The following is a 20,467-nucleotide window of genomic DNA, read 5'->3' on the forward strand; positions in this document are numbered from 1 at the left end:
CTCTCACATGTAATCTTTGACCAGGCTCAAGACCGTTAACCCAGATATTTAACAAATCAAATAATATTCAGTGTACATTTTTACTTTAATGAGTTTAAATTAACCCTCAACCTGTTTTCTGGGTTATAGAAACATATTTTGGAGCATTATCTTGTTTGTCGTGTGAAAACAAAACGAATTAAAACTGTAACATCCACATTTAGACAGGCATTTTCTCAGGCAACTGTGTCTGAGCAAGTAACTCTGAGGAAACGACAGAAGAGGTCACTGTTCATCAATAATTATCATTTGGTAACATGACTTACCCATTACTATAATCTCTTGTTGGTATAGGAACACTTCTGTATTATATATGTAGTCTGATGATGGACATAAAAATTGAATCCAATGCTTATTGTGTAGAAAATCTATCAAATTAGATTAAATCATATATATACATAGGCAGTGCAACAAGGTAAACATGTCTTTGAAAAATAAATGTACACACACAGATATGAATGACAACATTTTTATTGGTTTTACCTTATGCAAGACCGTAAAGATCCATCCCCTTAACCTCTTACGTAAGTTTTTACATTTTAAACATTGCATAAGATCATATAGAAGTGATCCATGTAGTGATATGAGAACCTTATTCATCAATGTAACTGTTAAGATTGAGGAAAAATGACACATTCATTCCCTCTGATTACAAGTGTGATCATCTTCAATCATGCATTACAGTGGTCTGTGGCTTATGACTTGAATGCAAAACAAACTGGGCACTTAAAAGTATTAGGCTACAGATTTGATAAGTTTGTCCATCACATGAAATGATTATCAATGCCAGACGCTCAACCAGACAACCTGTTTGTGGAGGGCATTAAGAGATGTATTAAGATAATGTAGCTGCAAAAGTAGAGAGGGGTTTGACACCTCAGACCAGAATATAACCAATGAGTTTACAATTAAACCAAGCAAAAAAACAACAACAACAACAACAAAAAACAGTTTAAGTCTCAAAAAAAAAAAAAAAAAAAATCTCCAAAGAAAGACCTAAATAAACCTCTGCTCTGAGCCAACGCAGGTTAAGTTTTAAAAATAAGCATCTCTGCCATCAGAGAGGGCGGAAAGCAAGATTGTCTGCAACGCTCAAGCATAGGCGGTCAGAAAATGGATGAGTGTATCTTAGCATCAGTCTGTGTGATTAGTTCAAGTGGAGTGGGAAGTGCTAGTTGCCATTGGTGTGGTCACACATTGTTAACGTGTGAGGGAGTGCAAGACAGTACATAATTGGAAGGCTTTCAGAATACTATGGCAAATGTAAACATAGCCTAGCTCTGGCAGGAAATCCAGTCTACTTTGATTGAAACTCTTTGCAGATTTCAAATTTTGCACTTTAAAAGCCCTTGTGTGTGTGTATATACGTGTATATCTATATCAAAAACATGCATCCATACTTGTATCCCAGACAATATAAAAATTGTTTTAGTCAAGTGTATACGTGTACATGTGAGTAAATGGAGGTTTGTGTATCGTTAACAATTCTATATGTACAAAGTGTGCCGGCATTAAGAAAAGTTTACTCGTCCCTGACACTAAGATCAATGTGTGCAATACACATAAGACATTGGATTTTGGTCATTGGGAGAAAGGCAACACTAAATGATTATTTGTGAATGAAATATCCAACCTATCAAAACCACACATCAAACCTGAAAACAACTTTCTATAAAAAAAAAAGTGTTCTAAAATGCATTATTTACATTAACAACATTACAGGCTGTAAGCAATGTGCACAGTGTTGTTTTCCACTGTAGTGCTTGTAATGGTGTGTACGAAATCTACACAATTCAAAATGCTTAGAAGAATCTATCACACTGCAGGAAATTTTTTTTTTTTTTTTTTTTTTTAAATGTAACAGTCAACTTCATAGCCAGCCAAGTATAGCTTTGTTATTGGTTATCAAAACATGTTCCAGGCATGTTCTCAGTGAAAGACACCTTATATTCAGCATCAGCTGTTTCAAACCTAACTCCGAAATCTCTAGAGTCCTGTACAAACAATGCAAAACAGGAGTTAGCATTGTCAAGGTTTTTTAAAGATCCAGTATAAACAACTTCCATTTCGAAGCTGTGTTTTCTATACAGTGTACAAAACGTGCAGTTTTTTTAAGAGTTAAATATTAATATTGAATTTGGATTATTTACATCAAAACAAAATCCTCTGGATATGAACAGAAATTCCTTCACTGCCTTCAAACAATTCCAGTCCCCAAACCTCCCGCGCCAAAAATACTTTCTCTCAACAAAAAAGATCTTAATCAAATAAGATGTTCCCTCAAACATACAAAATTAACTAATTAAGGAAAACTCAGATGTATGTGGGAAACTTTTTTAAAAACTGCCTTGAGGATGTTTTTCCTGACAGGAAACAGGACATCGTTGAGTTTTTAAAAAATATTACCGTAAAACAGAATTCACATTTGAGACACCTTAAGAGCTTTTTTTTGGCAGTTAACTGAAGATTTATGAACATGAGGTCTCTGACTAAACTATAAGCTCAGAAAAATGTTTCTGAAGCTTCACATCAACTTGCACTTTAAATGATTTTGAGAACTATTTCAGGTCTTCAACATCTGTATCTGCAGGGTAACCGGGTTATTAATTGTCGGGTCGGAAGATTCAGAGAATGGCGCAACACATTTACATCTCAAGCCAAGAAAGTTAATGATAATGACGTATCCTGCATCGCGACATTGCCACATGAGGCAGATTGTTCTGCTGTATCTCTAAAGTTAGCTTACTTAGTCGACGTGAAAATGGGACTTTTCTATTTCTGTTCATTACAGGTCATTCCCTCATTACCAATAAAAGCCTTACAGGTCATAAATTACCTAATGCCCCTTTACCTACACAGTCAAATCACTAACATTTTTGTTCACAAAGTTTTCATTCTAGTCTGAGAATATGAACCTGATGTTACTGGAAAAAAATGAATCTGATGAATCTGACAAATGTGTTGTATAGCTGAGATTCTCATGATCACAAATGTCGGTATAACTGTTTGAAATCTTTGGAAAACAAATTGTTTCTGGGATGAATTTCACATTTAATAGCCTAACTCTTTAGCATGCGCTAAGTAAATGCACAATTCCCTTCTTAACATCTCTAAACAATGATTTTGAGTTTGATACTTCTGAATTATAAAGACCATACTGATCCCTTACCAGACCCTTGAGTTGGAGGATATAGGAATTAACTCAATAGATGACCCTGAGTGAAATCATTGGCCCTTATATGATGGTGGCCATGTTTCTATAGCATAAAACATTACAATTCCTTACTTTTTTTTTTCTATTAGAAAAAAAAAAAAAATTGCCGCTAATTCAAAAAGGTCCAGTTTAAACGTACAGGCACAAATTGTCAGTAAACAGACTTATTTACATCAAGAAATAAAAACAAAAATGGAGGGAAAACACAAAAAAGAATAAATGCACACCCCCCCTTTAAATCTCCATTGTGCCAAACGTTCTTCCACAAAGATGATATGTTTGCATCATAACACCTGGAGCTCATAATACTGAGTCCTCTTCACATCCGGGAACCCCTTTCCTGAAGAATCTGCAGAGACAAAAAAAAAAAAAAAAAAGTCATATCATTAACAAAAACACAGCATACCACAAGATCTGAAAGTCACTCCGTACTCTGTGCATTTCAGTAGTCACTTTATTTAGGTTTTTTCCACTATTCCTCTCACAATGCATACTCTCTCACACTCATATTTACTCACACACACTACACACTGAATAAAGTGCAGAAAAAAGTCAAAAGCCAGAAACTATGGAGTATGAGGCTCTAGAGAAAACTTTGGGTGAGCACATAAAGCAGTAAACCTTGTCAGGAGGGATCAACCTTGATACTGAAGTGAACCACAGCATCCTGAATGACTCTGAACTGCCAAAGATGTGAAGAGCCATAAACGGCCACATCTGAGACTTATCAAGGCAACAGCAGTGGGACTGTAATGTAAAATTACATCATACATTTGATTTAATGGATGGTTTCAAAAAGGGATTTTAATACATGTGAATGAACAGAAGGTATTAATAAGTACCATTCAATAGGAAAAAAGCACCGTATTTTTCTTCTTTGATTAATCATGTCAGTTGCTTATTGATTGCACTTCTGATGCAGCCATTTTCCCTTTTGGGGCTTTATGGACGTCACACATGTTGCACAGAGATACAGTAATCTGTGATGGTTTTATGTTGTCGCTTGATGTACACTTTTTTTTTTTTTTTTTAAACTTAAAATGCTCTTTGCATGTTTTATGTACGTTAGTCTGTGTTCTTAAATCTTTGTGTTCTATGTTTAACCTGGATGCAAAATAAATTTCCCCTCAGGGACAGTAAAGTTGAAGTTGAACCAGACTGTGCAGTACAGAAAGAAATTAATAAAACTTTCTAAACTGTTGTACCGAAAATGTGAACAATGGCATGGAGATGGATGAGAGGTGAAGAGGACCGCATACTTGTGCCCAGGTTACTTCAACTAAACCATTAAATTAAATTTTAAGGCGTTCCTTCAACGTGCTCAGTTATTCAGGTTATCTCTGGCACTTCAGGCAATCCATTTCCGGCACATTACGAAGACAGAAGCTGAAATCTGCTGTTCATTTAGTTTAATTTCTTCTCAGCTGTCAGCTTACCTGTATTTTGGGAGCAAAGACTGCCTTAAGATTCAGATTCTTGCATTAGACAGTGTCGACGTGATGAATCAGATTTTGCGAGTGGAAAAATATACATATAGTTTGACATTCCTACCATTAATCATAGCATCCCAAAAACCAATCAGTATTTCTTTTAAACACCAAAAAGTTGAATTTGCCTTATCCAAATGCCTCATTAAAAACAAACAAACATAAAAATGGTGGTGTTATAAAGTGTGAAATCAACTAGTCTTTCCTCACTAGGCTCATATGTTATTCAAAAAATGCTGGAGATCCAAAGATGTGTTGTGAGGCCAACACTAGTAACACTACTACTACTACTACTACTTTTGACAATGAAATGGACAGAGGGGAGCGTACTACCGCACCCTTCTCTTTCATTGGCATTGAAAGGCAGACAATGAGTCAAAATGCAGCAGCTGATGATTCAGCATGCCCTCCATTAACCAAGGCTGTAGGCATGACAATAATTACAAGGGTCTTATTTACACTACTGCAACAAATGGAGCTCTTCCCATCTGGTTTCAAAGAGAGCTTCACCTGCAGTATTTGACCGGTCTCAGCAGGGACCATCTGGTTTTTGATCTAGCTTTGGCTTGACTCTGAAGGTGGCAGGCCAAAGCTGATTTAAGCATATTATCAGCTCAAGTTGTCTTTGAAAACACATGAGAACAGTTCTCAGTAGCCTAAACTGCATCGAGGAGGCAGAGGAAGAGCGTGGCAAATTGGGGAGGCGCTGTGGAGGGGACTACGAGCAGTTGAGCGCTCACCAGTGAGTCATAAGTGCTCAATGCTAATCAGAGTCATTCATTTCATAATCCGTCTCTTCGTCCTCGCTCTGAGTGACATGCAGCATGCAGATAGCACAGAAGGAGACAAGAGAGGCATGTTGTAAAATGATGGAAATGAATGGAGGTGGACATGTGGGGAAAAAGTAGAACAAGGAGAAAAATAAAACTAATAGGTCATTATCAGAGGGGATTATCATTAATAACTACATTTAATCTCTCTATGCAAGTGTAACTCAAATCACACAAAACAGCAAGAAAGTACAAATGTTATCCGAGGGCACCTTTCTATCAAGCTCAATTCACTTGTCACACTTTTGCCAATTGGGCCATTTATCACAAATAACATACGCTTACTGTACAAATGTATATAATGTACAGAAATGACTTGATATGGTGCCACTGAAAACAATCTCAACAGTTTCTACTCACTCTCTACATTTGTTTGAAAGATGCACTGGTTGTGTTAAATCTTCCAATTAAATCAGTAAAATAAATCATGAATATAGTTTAAATGCTGAACTTGTTTAGTGTAGCTGCCTTCTAGGAGCTGGCCTCCACGGGGACAAGCTGACAGGAGATTTTGAATTCCTATGGGCGTGCCTCCTGCTTTGCTCTCTAAGCCCTTGAGGAAAAAAATGACAGACCTTGCCAATAGCTCCACTAACATGCAGAACTCGGATCTCTTAATGCCCCTAGTGAGGATTATGCTGTTTAGACTTTCTCATTTCAGGTCAAATCTAACAAGAAAAAAATAAACCTTAAAGCTGGGCTAATTCTGTTAGATAGACCTTTGTGTAGTTCAGTTCAGCTTTATTAGTCATGCAGGTTACCACAGGGTCAACGGTACAATGAAATGTCTTGGACGAGAAAACAACTCAGCAATAGGAGCACTAGTCATAAAAGATTTAAAAAAAATAGAAGAGATGGGATGAGATATAAATAAATTTTAACACTATATACATATACGAAAATAAGGATTTATGTATAAAAGCAAACGTGACGGGTGTATACACCAGTACTACACATTGGTTATGTAGCAGTCCTGGTTCAATAGCAGCAGTCATGGTTGAAAGTGCATTTTTATGTAAGCAGTGCAGTAAACAGTGCAGACAAGCAGGTGAGCAAATATGTGATGTGGAATATTATGATATATGAGTTGAGAAGCCTGATGGCCTGGTAGTGAAAACTGTCCTTAAGTCTGCTGGTATGTGTGGCCATGCTCTTGTGTCGTCTGCCAGATGGTAACAAGGAGAACAGTCTGCGTGCTGGGTGGCTCTGGTCCATCTGCAGGCACCGCTGGTGGAAGATATCCTGAATAGCTGGGAGTCAGTTGCCAGTAATGTGCTTGTGCCCTCTCCACCGCGCTCTGTAGTGATTTGTGGCTTTGAGCAGAGCAGTTCCCATACCAGACCATGATGCAGCCTGTCAGCAATGATGGTGCATCTGTACAAGTTTGTGAAGATGCTGGTGTTCATGCCAAACTTCCTCAGTCTCCTCAGGAAATGGAGCCGCTGGCAAGCTTTCTTGACCATGGTGTCCGTGTGTAGTGACCAGTAGAGGTCCTTGGTGATGTGCACACTGTGGAACTTGAAGCTGCTGACCCTTTTGACCTAGCATCACTAATGTGGATGGGGAGGTGTCCACCCCCCTGCTGTCTCCTGTAGTCCACAATAATCTCTTTAGTTATAGTGATGTTGAGAGGGTTTGTTGTCCTGGCACTAGCTGGTTAGTGTCTCTGTAGGCCATCTCATTGTTGTCTGTGACGAGGCCCGGGATGGTTGTGTCATCAGCAAACTTAATAATGACATTGGAGCTGTACTTGGCAGCACAGTCGTAAGTGAACAGGGAGTACAGGAGGGGTCTGAGGCCCTGCGGTACACCCGTGTTGAGGATCAGTGGCGAAAAGGTGTGGCTGGCGATTCTCTACACCTGGGGCCTGCCCGTCAGGAATTTGAATATCTAGCTGCAGGTAGAGATCTCCAGTCCAAGATCAACGAGCTTAGAGATGAGCTTAGAGGGAACGATGATATTTAATGCCGAGCTATAATTATTGAAGAGCATTCTCACATATGTATTCCCTTTGTCCAGGTGGGTAAGTGCAGTGCATGTCGCCAAGGTGATGGCGTCATCTGTGGCCCTGTTTGGTCTGTATTTGTCTTATAATCTACATTAACAATGAAAGTTGTTCTGTTTATGGCCGAATCTAAAGCAGAGAGGATTTCTGGGTTATGAACAAATTTTATGTTTGTTTTACTACAAAATATCTTAGAACTTATCTTTTTTATTTGTTGGTTGTACAGGCAGTCTGTTTTTTTAAACCGAGGGAGTGAATATTCACAAGGTACTCCTTCATAGAGGTTTCTCATCAATAAACTAGAGGTGCTTTCAGTCCCACGGTGGCATGTTCTTAAATGCACTGCATTTTAAACATCCAGCACAGGCCATCATTCACAGACGATGTTTGCTGTGGATGGATTTTCAACCGGCCTTTCCACTCACTCACTCACTCACACACACACACACACACACACACACTTACCTTAGCCTTCTCACTGGGCTCACTGTTTGTCCCGTATGATTGATTGTGCAGCTCCTTGGAGACCACACACAGGAACTCGGCTTGGTCTTCGTTTCCGTAGTTGTAAGAGGAGCCTATGCTGACCAACTAGAGAGAAACGACAGCAAAGCACAGAGAGAGGATTAGCCTTAGCATGATGAGGCAGAGGCAAAAAACTAGGCTGTTCACGGTGGGAAAACAGAAGTAGGAGAAAGTTAAAAAAAAAAAAAATTAAAAGTAGAAGAGATTGACAGCCACATAAGGAGCTCAGTGTCTACAAGTTCCTGCAGTTTAAACCTAAAGCTTCCAGATGTATTATGAATGGAGTTTTGGACATATTTCACCAATTTCGTTAAGTTCAAAATAGTTTATACAGATCAATATAAATATAGTTTATCTAACGTTAACTCTGATTTTTTTTAGGATTACTTATGCTTTTTTGGCTTTATTAGATAGATGGCAACTGACAACGTCATAAAATAGGGGTAGAGGGGGATTGACACTTGACAAAGATCCTTGGTCAGATTTAAACTCAGGGTGTCATAGTTGCACGATTATATGGCACACCCAATAAGACTGCTAGGCCAACAGGGTGGGGGCTAGGGGGCTCAAAAACCCAATTTAAAGACTTAACGTTGCATTATTAATTTTACATTTATAAAATTCAATCCAAATGCTATTTTCAGGACCTGCAGACATGCCAGAATGAAAATCCAAAAATAAATGGAGATGTGATACATTCATGAAGATCAGAAAAGAAAATTCAAAACTCAAAGTGTAATCAAGGTAATTACACAGAAATTAAAGTAATGTAAGAAACCATAGACAGAAAATAATCAGCAGATAGTCACTGACAGAGAATAAGTGCAGGCCAGGGAGTCGACCACAGGAAGCAAACATGCTGGATCAAAATCAATGGGGAATGGTGGATGTGGCTTGGTAGAACCAGGCTTGTTTAATGTGAATAGTTGAAACTGAAGTGTTAAAAACGACATCATCTCTTACAAAGCAAATACAGGAGCAAACCACAAAGTAGCTCACTCCAATCCATCGAAACCACGACTATCATTTAGCTCTGTGATTTGACTTTACAGCATCATGACGCAGACGCCGTGTGGAGGATTTTCTTGGGTGCTTCAACGCTTAAATCAAAGATCAGTACTTCAGGTGTTTTCAATAATCTGCTTTCAATCACTGTATTTCTTTATGTCTGCTAATGCTTGCTTTAGCTACATGACTCACCAGTCTAAAGACACAAGAGTTTACTAAAGATCTTACAGGGAACTGTGGGCAACCTAAATTCTACCAAACAAAAACACCACTGAAGCTTCTGCTTGTAACAGCGAGAGACTTTTTCCTCTGAGTATCATGTAAATTATGTCAATCAGGAAAATAATTGTTATGAAAAATCCTACACATGGAATCTTTAATTGTGACTTTTACAATAATCATAACAACGTCTAATGTTCCTATCCAAGTCAAGTCAGTCTAAATAAAAAGACATAAAAAAGGGAACAAGAGGACAAATAAAGGGGCAAAACCTTTCAAATCTGCATGCACACCTTGAAAACATGAAAATTTTTTTTGAGCAATTCCTGTCCAGAATGATTGCTTTTAACTCTGAATGTTAAATGTGTGTATACTGCAGGCTACTTGTATACCGTCTGTACCCAGGTGTACATGTTCAGACATGCTTCTCCTCATTAGCCTCTGCTGCCGGAGACTTGTTGTTGTTAAGCCGCTTCTCTCACATTAGGCATCAATGCAGCAAAAAATACTGAAATAATCTCAACTAGCCAGCATGGATTTCACTTGTCACACCGCTTAAGACTTATCATGTACCAAAATGTAAAACTCAGCATCTCTAGTTGTGCAAAATACACTTAAATAACACTTTGTCTACATTTATGGAGTCTTAAGGGTGGCAGTAGGTCATTAAAGCTCATCTCCAGAACAGACTCTCCTGGGCTGCCGACCGAGCTCTAGGTTAGTGTTTCTAGGTGTTTCTCATGTGACCTGTGTAAGGAGATTAGTGAGGTTTCAGCTCTGAGAGATTCATTCACACATAATTCACACTCCAATGCCCAAATAAGTGTGGTTTCTCATTACAGGAATTGGCAGTTGCAGCTAAACACAAACTCTTGTGTAAACTTCACGATTCTCTCTTAATGTTTGGATCCATTTAAATTACAAAGTAAAATACCTGCCGGGCAGATAAAAACATCTTTTTACACTTAAACACCAGCACTACAGTATATTACAACACAGACTCCCATAACAGCCAGGTGGCTACATCGAAGCAAAGCACAGAAGGCTGCTGACAAGCTTACAAACTGTGAGTGCGGTATGAATAAAATAAATAAATAAATAAAAATCACAGACAGGAAAAAAGGTGTCATGTTCTCTTAGCTTCACTGGTGAGCAAGCAGTACAAATGAACACTGAAAAGAATCAACTCAAAAGATGGCTGACATCTATGTGTCTACTTGGGACAAACAATGGCCAACGGGGTGTGTATGGACAACATGGGGACCATGCAGTGACCAGCCCGTGGACAAAAATTTGTGGGACACACCTCTCCGCTGTTGTTTGGCAAAGCAGACTCCTCTCCCTTCACCTCCCTTGACACAATCAGCAGAAACTCTGACTGGTGGGCCCGCCCGTAACCTATACTGACAAGCTGCAACAACCAATCAGAGCACAGAAGGGATGCCCGGATCATGTATGCGGACATTCAGAAAGACGTGATTTTGCTGTTTTGGCTTTTTATCCATTTCCAATATTGAGGATTGGACTTTCTGGGTCAATGTGAGCATAGCGGGGTGGGTGAAGCACATGAAAGGAGGATTGCTGCTGCAAGCCTGCCAGAGGAGCTTTACCTGTTCAAACTTCCAGCCGTCGGACATGGTTGACACCATCTGTGTCAGCTCCTCTTCCTGGCACTGCAGCACCCGGTAAACATGCTTCACCGGAACCTGAGAGGAAAGACATGAGAGAAATGGGATGTTAAAGGGAGGAAAAACAGATCTCAAAAATGGCACACAAACATTAAAATTCAATTAGAAATCTTCTTAAAGAAAGGTAACACACCTGCGATGTTTTGCAGTCCCGTTCCCTGATCTTGTCCTTGATGAGTTTTATTAATGATGTGATGTTGTAGAATTCGGCTTCTTCTAGCACACCTAAGACAACGCATAAGAAATATTTTTTTCAGGCAGACATACCCTGCTGTGATTACTTAAGATCAGGTTTAACTGAAGAAATACATTAACTAGTTTGTTTACAATGCAAATTTGCAGACTTTACAGATGACTGGATATGGATTTGGGAACATATTCCACAGAGACGTTACCTTCCTCTGCCAAATCCCTGTTGAGCACCAGTTTGCCATGCCTCAAGTAGTTAAGCACTGGCCCAAAGTATGTGGGGTCTCTGTCTATGAGATAGGCACCAGTTTCATCCTGAAAAGCAGAAAAGAGGATGATGAGATTAATACACTTCCCCTGTATTTGCTGGCAGAGTTTGCAATTTAAAGACACAGAGCAACATTTTGGGAAATATGCTTGTTTATGTTCAAAAGTCACACTTGGAGAATGCTGATCATTTTATTTCTATGCATCCAGCACAGAGATGACAGTGATATCACATATTCTTATCTGACAATTGTTTCTTTGTCTGTTAAAATCAGTCAATCAATAAGCAGGTGTATACCTTAATCAAAACATAATCTGTGGGGGAAAAATGAAACCCCCACCCTGCATCAGTGTGTAAAACTCGAGGGATGAGAATTACGAGGTCTGCTCCTGTGCTGATAATCTCTACAGAGCTTGAGAGGACATGCGCACACAGAGCCACACACGCATACAAAAGCTTTGGGATATCACTTCACTATTCCCACAGGCCTTGGGTTTGATCCTGATTCACAACCACTGGGTATTCCCCTATTTCTTTAAGTACTGTGATTAGATTGTCTTTGTCTCGAGGGGCAAAAGAAGGCTAAAACAATTAGAGCAGAACAGAAAAAGATTTGGAACAGCAGGCTGAATCCACCAAGGGGACCAGGAGAAAGCACCTTGGCTTACAACGACAATTAGCCTAGTCTGGTCTGTTACACAGTTGGCCTAACACATAATATGAAAGTCAGTTTGAACAGCTGCAGCTACTGCAGCTGACACCAGTTTACTACCAAAAAAAAAAAATTGTTTAACATGATGTGACATTTAGTGAGTCAAACGTGCATGAGATTTAGTAAAATATTCAGCATGGAGGAAAGGCCTTAAGCAAATTTTGTGCTAATCCTCAAATGCAGCAGGATGTTTGACTTTGCATCAATCGAGTTTATGGCTTCAGGTGCAACCTTGACTATATTTACAGCATATCTGGTCAGTGCAACATCTTATGCCATTTACCCTTGAACATTTCCATACACTACAGGCCATGACCAAAATCAAACATACAGCCAACTCTCATGTACATTCATAGGTCCTCTTCACAAGTCCAGAGATGGATTCAGCTCAAAACCCATTAATCTTTCCAATAATGAGGAAGAGTCCCAGTGCATTTTCTTTTGTAATGAATCTCTGAACCCTCCTGGCTGGTTGACCTCCTTTCCATGGCAAAAATATCCCACCGGAGCCCAATGGAGTTCTATTCTGGTCTCATTGCCCTGTGTCAGTTCATTACACTTTCATAGTCACTGAAGTTTAAGCACAAGTACAGGTGGGCCTGCGTGGAGGAAACAGACAAGGTCGAAGTTTCACAACTCGCCTCGTTCAAACCACTCTGTTCGTTTTCAGAGAGAAGGTTAATCTACTCTTGGCCTCTTTAATGTGTCCAAGTTGGTAGAACACAGAAAAAGTGTATTGCTGTTACAGTACAACTTCTTTCCAATGTCAAGTCATTCATTAATTTGTTTCTCATAAATGAACATATGGCATCCAAAGATTTCACACAGTAACTATCGTCCTCTCAACATGGAGGGAAAAAGGATCCTAAACATTCTGTGAAAAGCCACCATGCCAGTGTATTGGCTGCAACTTAGAAATACAATTTGTGCTTTAAAAAACAAAACAACAAAAAAATGGAAATAACGCCTCGCGGTTTTATGCCTCCACCAACCAGTCAAGTTGCAGTTTTGTCTGTCCAGACTCATATTTTGTATTGAAGACTTTGAAGGAATTTAATAAAATCACCACAGTTTCAAGGTGGGCACCCAAGATTAGTGTCACCAATTCAATATCTGACCAAGTGAAATATGGTCACAATCTCCCCTTTTTATCAACAATATAGATTTGACTGATATGTTTTCCTGCTGAACATCACTTGTTTTTCTTTTATTCCCTGTCAAACATCAAGGGAAGAGGTTCAATATTGTATCCAATTGAAATCCAGTATTAAATCCACTTATTGAATCGAAATCCTTTTGAATCCCTTATTGAATCTTTTTAGGTTTACCTTTCAACATTTGCAAGTAACTAAAGGCTAAAATAACTATGACTCAAAAGATGTCTGATCACTTTTTGTTAGCTGAGAGGGTAGACACACAGTTTTCGGTGGCATATTCACAATCTCAAAATGAGAGTTAACAGCTACAGCCCTCTGTACTACAAGAGCTTCCTGTTATAAATACAAAAAATGCCCTGATTCAGAACTATTACATTTCTCATTGCTAATAAATAAAAGTGGAGAGAGATAAAAGGTTTGATAAAAAAAAGAATTTGTATTTTGCCGACCGGAACCAGGTACAAAAAGGTGCCTGCTGAAGAACACATCCCAATAAAATGTCTTGTACTTCACATGAGGTTTTCCTTTGTCAAATAAATCTTGCTAATCTCAATCTTCATAGTCTTCCCAGCATCAGAACACTGTTGTTTCCTCATTGAAATCTGTCACAGCAAGCATTTTGACCTGTCATAGCAGGAAAAGCACAGATGGAAGTAAAGACATTAATAACGAGCTAAGCCATTCAATGCAGTTACATTGAACTCCACCCATTTTACACATCCAAGTCTGTTGAGAGTATTACTGCATATGTGGAAAGAAGTGGTGGCTTTTGTGGCTCCAGAGGGAGCGGCATGAAATCTTATACATTGCCTCAAGTGATGTCACTTGAGCCAAGGTCGGCTAGAAAGGTCAAGTTGCATTGTCTGTAATGTAGGTGCCAGGTTTTGAAAAGGAAGAAGAATGCATGGAGGAAAAAAAAGGTATGATATCTCCCGCTCTGCTGCGTCCATTTTAATATTTTTTAAAAACTATCCATCGTGTCTCCAACAATGTTATAGATGTGCCATGCTAAACTGACAGAGTGCTCTTTTAAGGATTACAACTTTTCACTCCAGATTTTTCCTCTTGAGGTTGACACGGACCAGTAAAGCTCTACGAAGTAACGCATGAGAAGCCTTTTTCACAGAAGACATTTTGGCATCTCTTGGTTGGAAAAGCACAGGTGTAAACAAAATTAATCATTGCTGGATTTCCATTTAGCTGCTTTGGTTTCAGGGTTCCTGGTATTGTGCATTCTGGCTCATAGTCACACTGGGACATTTAAACAGAACAGAGCAATCGTTAATGTAATTAGCAACACCTGTGCTCATCCTACTATGACAAGTAAAAATGTCTGCTAGGCCAATTGCGCTATGCAAATAAACTTTACACAAACACACACACACCACCATCTATCAACAGCGTCAAGAAAAAAATATTAGTGTTGTGTGCGGCCTTGAACAACTCCCCTTGATCAAACACTCAGATAGCATGTGTGCTCTACACTTCTGTGAACTTGATGCTCGCTGACCTGCTGCGCTATCAAGCCTGTTGCTGGAAACCCCTCAGCCCGCTGGAGCTGCTCCTCTGGGTGCACACGTATCTATGGGGGGACTTGGGGTGACAGTGACCCAGTTCAGAGAAAGATGATTATAGGGGGCTCTGGTGTGGACCCATGCACACAAAGGGGACAGTGTTTTTAATTAAAAACAAAAGGCTGTGTCTCTGGGGGCCCAGGCTGGGGAGCATTGGGCAACAAACAGAGGGGTGGGGACTGTACTGTAGACAGGCAGGAAGAGAGATAGTAAACTGGAGAATTGGGAGAAAGAGGGTTATTGAATTAGGAGGGTTGAAATGCAGAACTAAACACGCCTACGAAAGTTCACCATCTTTAAGTGGCACTACGGTGACTGAACAAATCAAACTTTATTTGTATGAATTTTAAGGGAGTGAATGTGGTTTTAATGTTTTATTATGTATAAGGGTGGGCGATTTGGCCAAAAAAATATATCACATAATATCACAGTATATTTTAATTGCAATCATGATTCACAATCTAAATTGTGATCTTTCTCTCAATTCTGAAATGCCTATAAGACTTGAAATAGAACAAATAAAACAATATTGCATTAAAGATACTGTACAGGTTTCAAAATGGTGATTAAAACCTGAGTTTAATTCGAAGTTGTAAACAGCAGCAAAAGATAATCATAAAATAACACTTTAAATACTCACAACTCAAATAGAAAAAGCAGCAAAAATATTAACAAAACAATACTTAGAACGTAAAAGACACAAATTTGCACTTTTCAAATTCTGAAAGTCTCACACTGGCATATAAGGCTTAAAAATAACGCAATATTTGAATAAAAATAAATAGGTACTCTCATTTCTGACTGTTTCCTATGATTTAAAAAAAAAAATAGCATAAACATTGCCCAGCCAACCCATTCTCATACCACTGATGTTGAGTTCTTTCTTCCTCATCTGCCACACCACTAGCTATAATTCACGTTGCATTGTTTACAATATGTCACATGAAGTAATTTGTCCCATCAGTATAGCCATCTTCTTGGCTACATCACTAGCTGATCCACTAGTCAACGAGGTTATGTGAAGTTTGGAAACAGAAGTAAGAGGACATTAAATACTCTATGATTTTCCTGATAAGTAGATTGTGGACACCTTCAAGATCAATCACAATCTAAAATTGTGAGTTTGCCCTCCCGTAATTATGTATTTTATCTGCAGGCTAATAAAGCCTAAATTAAATAATACTAAATCTTAACTTACTCACCTTATAGATGATTATTAATGAAATAGAAATGGTAGACTTGTGTGGGCTGAAACCAACCACTTACACCAAAGAGACCAGATGATATCAAAAAATACACTGACAAGTGTCAACACCACCTACAATAAGCACCAGAATTAGGTCAGTTCAGTGTAGGTCAGGCATGCTACATGGTGTTTGTGGTCGACTCTTACAGAAATACTGAAACTGCAAAGCCTTAAATACATACAGCAACTAGTGACAAGTCAAAGTAGGCCTCGTTGTGACTGGACTCAACCAGAAGACAATTTAAAATCAAAAGCCAATTAGAAGGGTGGGCTACAGAGCAGAGGGAAGTGTAGTGTATTAACCTTATCATTCTTCTGGTACACACAATACATCCTCCCACAGGAAATACCATGGTGACCCACCCTTCAAGCACATGAATACAGCTTTCTACAGACAATAACGCTGTAACTCAATCTTGAATTCAACTAAATTAACAAGTCGCTGTGTGTTTACTTCAGACTATCACAATGGGTGTGCGCCAAAAATTTGCATGGAACCATTTACTATTTAACACCATGTGAGTGTGTGTGGAGATATTCATTGCAAAATGCATATAGCCTTTCTAATAATAGGACAGACAGTTTAAAAGTAATTATTCAAAGAAACTGCAAGGCAAAAACAATTAACACCATCATGTGAAGATGTTCCAATTTGCTTGGACCAAGAATATAAAGAATGAAAGCATTATCGAATGCTGCCCGGCCTTCACTGCAGGAGGACAAGCCCCCTGCAGAAACAGCGCTTAAAGATGTTGCAGTAGAGCTTCTGAGTCACATGACTGTAGCTACTTAGCCAAGTGGAAGTCTGATGCGTGTAGAGTGGGAGCCAGAGTCCCTCTGGAGCACAGGCAGTAATGGCATAGTCAAATAGGCCGTCATCTCTTAAATAATACACACACCACAACTAGACTGTATTATGAGAAACTTATCTCACATTTCAAAATATTTAGCACTGTCATTTGAAATGGAGTCTGACCTTTCACCGAGGCTAGCAGAAACTTCGCCTTTCTACCATTTTCAGCTCTTTAAGGCAATATAATCAGTGCATTTTGTGGAACAATTTATGACAGGAGTGTTTCAGGCATTAAATGAACAGCTCCTTTTAAAAGTCCCCTAAAAGCTTTGCTTTCATGATGAGAGGCAGTTATGTAGTTCAACGGTTGGTGAGCCAGGAATTCACTGCTTGCCAGGTAGAGGCAGAAATGTGAACTGCGATAGAAAAGGAAGCTAGAAGTGAAATGATGTAGATGATGTAGAGTAGTGTTCCAGTTGGCATCATTGTAATTTACTGCAACACAAGGCTATGATCTATTGATCTATTGGCGCCTGGTTCCTGTGGACAAACTTTCATTGGGCTGATAAAGCCGATAAGATCAGTCTAGAGTCACACCTGATTTGCCAATTGCGCTCTGCAGTGTCCTGTTGAGTACTTACTTGTGAGAAGATGGAGCAAGAGGAGACGATATCAACGTTAAATATTTACGTTGCCTCCCACAGTGTGCTCAGGCATGACATACAACCTGAATCCAGAATTAAATGTGGCCATATTTCTCTCACACATGCTGCAGAGAGAACTTCTTCGGGGCAGCAAATGGATATGAATATGAAAAGAATAAGATGTTGAAGGAACAAGAATCCTTTGTGATGGGGTTGCTTGAAAAATTGATGCAGTTCTCCAAGCTCCAAAGCTGGATCTCTACTTAAGTGGTCCTGAGCTGAGCAGTTTGAGAGGAGGAGTCTGCCAAAGGGATAAATACCCATTGATGTGCATCTCTCAGCTCGTTGATAGGACAACAGATCATTTTGAGAGAGACATCTGCTTAGGATCTTGCAGTGTGAATTAGTCGCTTAAGCCTTACAAAACTAGTAACAACAATATCACGCGGACATGACAGCAATGAAAGGCATTGGTCAAGGCCGGGATAAACACTTAAAAAAAAAAAGACTTATGAATAAAAGACTGTCAGCTGTTATGGGCGTGCACGTGACAGCACTTCCTCCACTTTCTCCCTGGTTTGCCCAAATGTGCAAAACAGGCCCCAGTCAACAACATGAATAATGCAGTTCTCCTCAAGAGTCCTGCTGAAGCACGTCAGCCTGCGTGACTGAGAACTGAACCATTCATTTCCTTGTGAAATACAATAATGCGTTCGTCCAAAAAACAGAGCCCTTCAACGATCTGTCACTCTGACGAGCTTCCTTTTCACAGCTTTGCAGCTTTGTGCGATGCAAAAAAACCATGGCCTTCTTGGCTCAGTTGTGAAAAAGATGAAATGATGTCAGTGTATATAGTTTGAGAAGCAGTTGCAGGTGAAATAATATCTAATAATAACCTGTCCTTTAGTGAGAGCTATCTGAAACCAGACTGCCTGCAGAAGAGAGGTACGGTAATGGCTTGAGATTCTGATACGCACTTAAGACAAGGGATTGAGATGGACTGAGCTGATGCTCATGGGAGGATAAACTGACAAAATAGCAAGCTGATTATTTAGAGATTAAGATATTTGCATGAAAATACGAGATGAGCCATGGGCTCAGCTTAGCACAAAGGGGAGGGCAGGGGTGAAGATTAAAATGTGCAAGTAGATGAAAACAATGAATAATGGGGCAGTAAAATGAACAACGAAAAAACAGAGCACATTACACTATGCATACAGACACTAATACATTGTGTTTGGCAGTGCTGGGGGGGCCTTTAAGCACACACATTGCTGTTAAAACTGGCAGATGGACAAACAAGAGAGAAGCCTGCTTTCTGGAGCATTGAGGCCATTCAGGGAGATGAGTGACTTCATCCCGAGCTCTCAGTTTGTCAGCAGCACCTCACCCCACTTGGCAATGACTTGTGTACTCATTAAGGGAGCCTCACCACCAGCACAGAGGCTGATTACTGCAGAGCAAACAGAGCCAAGTAACAGACTACTCCCAAGAGAGAGGGAGGAAAAAAAACACGAATTGATCGAGCAATAAAGTTTTATATGTGTAGGTCATTTAGTTGTTAATTATAGCACTAATGCCTGTAGACAATGCAATCATCTGTAAGGGCCAGAATAGGTGGATAGTCTTATCAATAGCATGCCAATATGATATGAAACTAAAATGCGTTTGAGATATTGGTTACTCAGATATCATGCTACTGCACAATTACTATTAAAACTGATAAAACTTTCTTCTTTGAGCTGAAATGCAAAGTGGAATAACCCACCATACAGTCCCCCACAGTTTAGATTCAATACTACATTATAGCACCAACAGTCATATCCAGAATTAGGTTTAAAGTAAAACATGTAACATTATTTTATGATGACTACTTAAGACACATTTGGTTGCTGTCACTACTTGACATCTGACACCTGGATGAGTGCAGCGCAATGCAACGGCCTCGGTTTGGGCAAAGTTTCCAACTACTGTGAAAGCTGCAAAAAACAGTTTAAACACTAAAGTAATTTAGTTAAGATTCAACACTTTAAATAACATTTAGGTAACAACAAGACCGTATCTTATAGAGACACACATGAGCTAATAGCAAAGATCGTATGTCATGTGGTGACTGTCGGAATCTTGCTAGCTTAGCGTGCTAATGCTAGCTAGCCACAAAAAAACCGAGTTAGCCTCATTTATCTGAATAAACACTCATTTTCAGAAGGCTGGGGATTTAATTAAACAAGCTGTTAAGCGAAGTCATCAGCCGGCCTAGTTTACAAAAAATGCTGCAAGCAAATACAAAGTAATTTTGCGTAAAATAAAATTTTAGTTAACCAGCTGCGCTCCTAAATAAAGTGCTACTGCTAACTAGCTCGACTAGCTTAGCATTTACCTTGTCGGAGTCGAGCTCGGGGTCAGCTTGGCTCAGTCTGTACAGAAATGATTTTGGATCTCGACACAGCGTCTGTCTCGTTGTTAGAAAATACGTCCCCCCGACGTTTAGTCGGATCCATTTCGATGCACCGACACCGGATGAAGTGTTTCTCTCCGCCGGAGAATGGGTGAAACATCTCCGGTGAACGGAGCCGCTCGTCTCGGAGCTGTTCTCTGCCATCTCCTCTCCTCGTCTCCTCCGCCCTCGCCTCGGCTGTCTGTCTGTCTGTGCGGCTGACAGGAAATATCTGAAGCTGCAGCCTCTAAACTTGGGAGTCCACGATTCATGCAAAGCAGGCTGCCAGCTCCTCAGCCACTCCTACTAACTAACCTGCTACAGCAGCGCTGGCTGACACTTGCATAAATTATTTCAGAGAGAAGACGTCCTCCTCGGGTTCAGCTACAGACGCCTTTCCATATAGAGCTATGAACTCTAGATTGTGAGAAA

General features: G+C 39.6%; 1 protein-coding gene across 2 annotated transcripts; it reads right to left on the reverse strand.

The window, feature by feature from the left end:
* Positions 1-494: 494 nt before the first annotated feature.
* Positions 495-20,403, reverse strand: kctd5b (potassium channel tetramerization domain containing 5b). Of its 2 annotated transcripts, XM_044337547.1 has the most exons (7): positions 19,979-20,403; positions 11,411-11,519; positions 11,149-11,240; positions 10,938-11,033; positions 10,634-10,738; positions 8,041-8,166; positions 495-3,602 (listed from the first exon to the last, which is right to left on the reverse strand). In XM_044337547.1, the coding sequence occupies exons 1-7, from the start codon at positions 20,198-20,200 to the stop codon at positions 3,573-3,575; spliced, it is 780 nt and encodes a 259-aa protein (XP_044193482.1). In that variant the 5' UTR covers positions 20,201-20,403; the 3' UTR covers positions 495-3,572. The 2 variants fall into 2 exon arrangements, with proteins under 2 accessions (XP_044193482.1, XP_044193483.1); XM_044337548.1 differs by lacking the exon at positions 10,634-10,738 and having other exon boundaries at positions 19,979-20,387.
* Positions 20,404-20,467: the final 64 nt, after the last annotated feature.

This window comes from Thunnus albacares, chromosome 20 (assembly GCF_914725855.1).
Source record: "Thunnus albacares chromosome 20, fThuAlb1.1, whole genome shotgun sequence".
Classification (NCBI taxonomy): Eukaryota; Metazoa; Chordata; class Actinopteri; order Scombriformes; family Scombridae; genus Thunnus; species Thunnus albacares.

Excerpts from the sequence above, each read along its gene's own strand:
- kctd5b (XM_044337547.1), bottom strand. The coding sequence starts at position 20,200 with ATGGCAGAGAACAGCTCCGAGACGAGCGGCTCCGTTCACCGGAGATGT. Across the intron at positions 11,241-11,410 it reads CAGGGATTTGGCAGAGGAAG|GTGTGCTAGAAGAAGCCGAA; the intron begins GTAACGTCTCTG and ends GCGTTGTCTTAG. Across the intron at positions 3,603-8,040 it reads AGCCCAGTGAGAAGGCTAAG|ATTCTTCAGGAAAGGGGTTC; the intron begins GTAAGTGTGTGT and ends TTGTCTCTGCAG.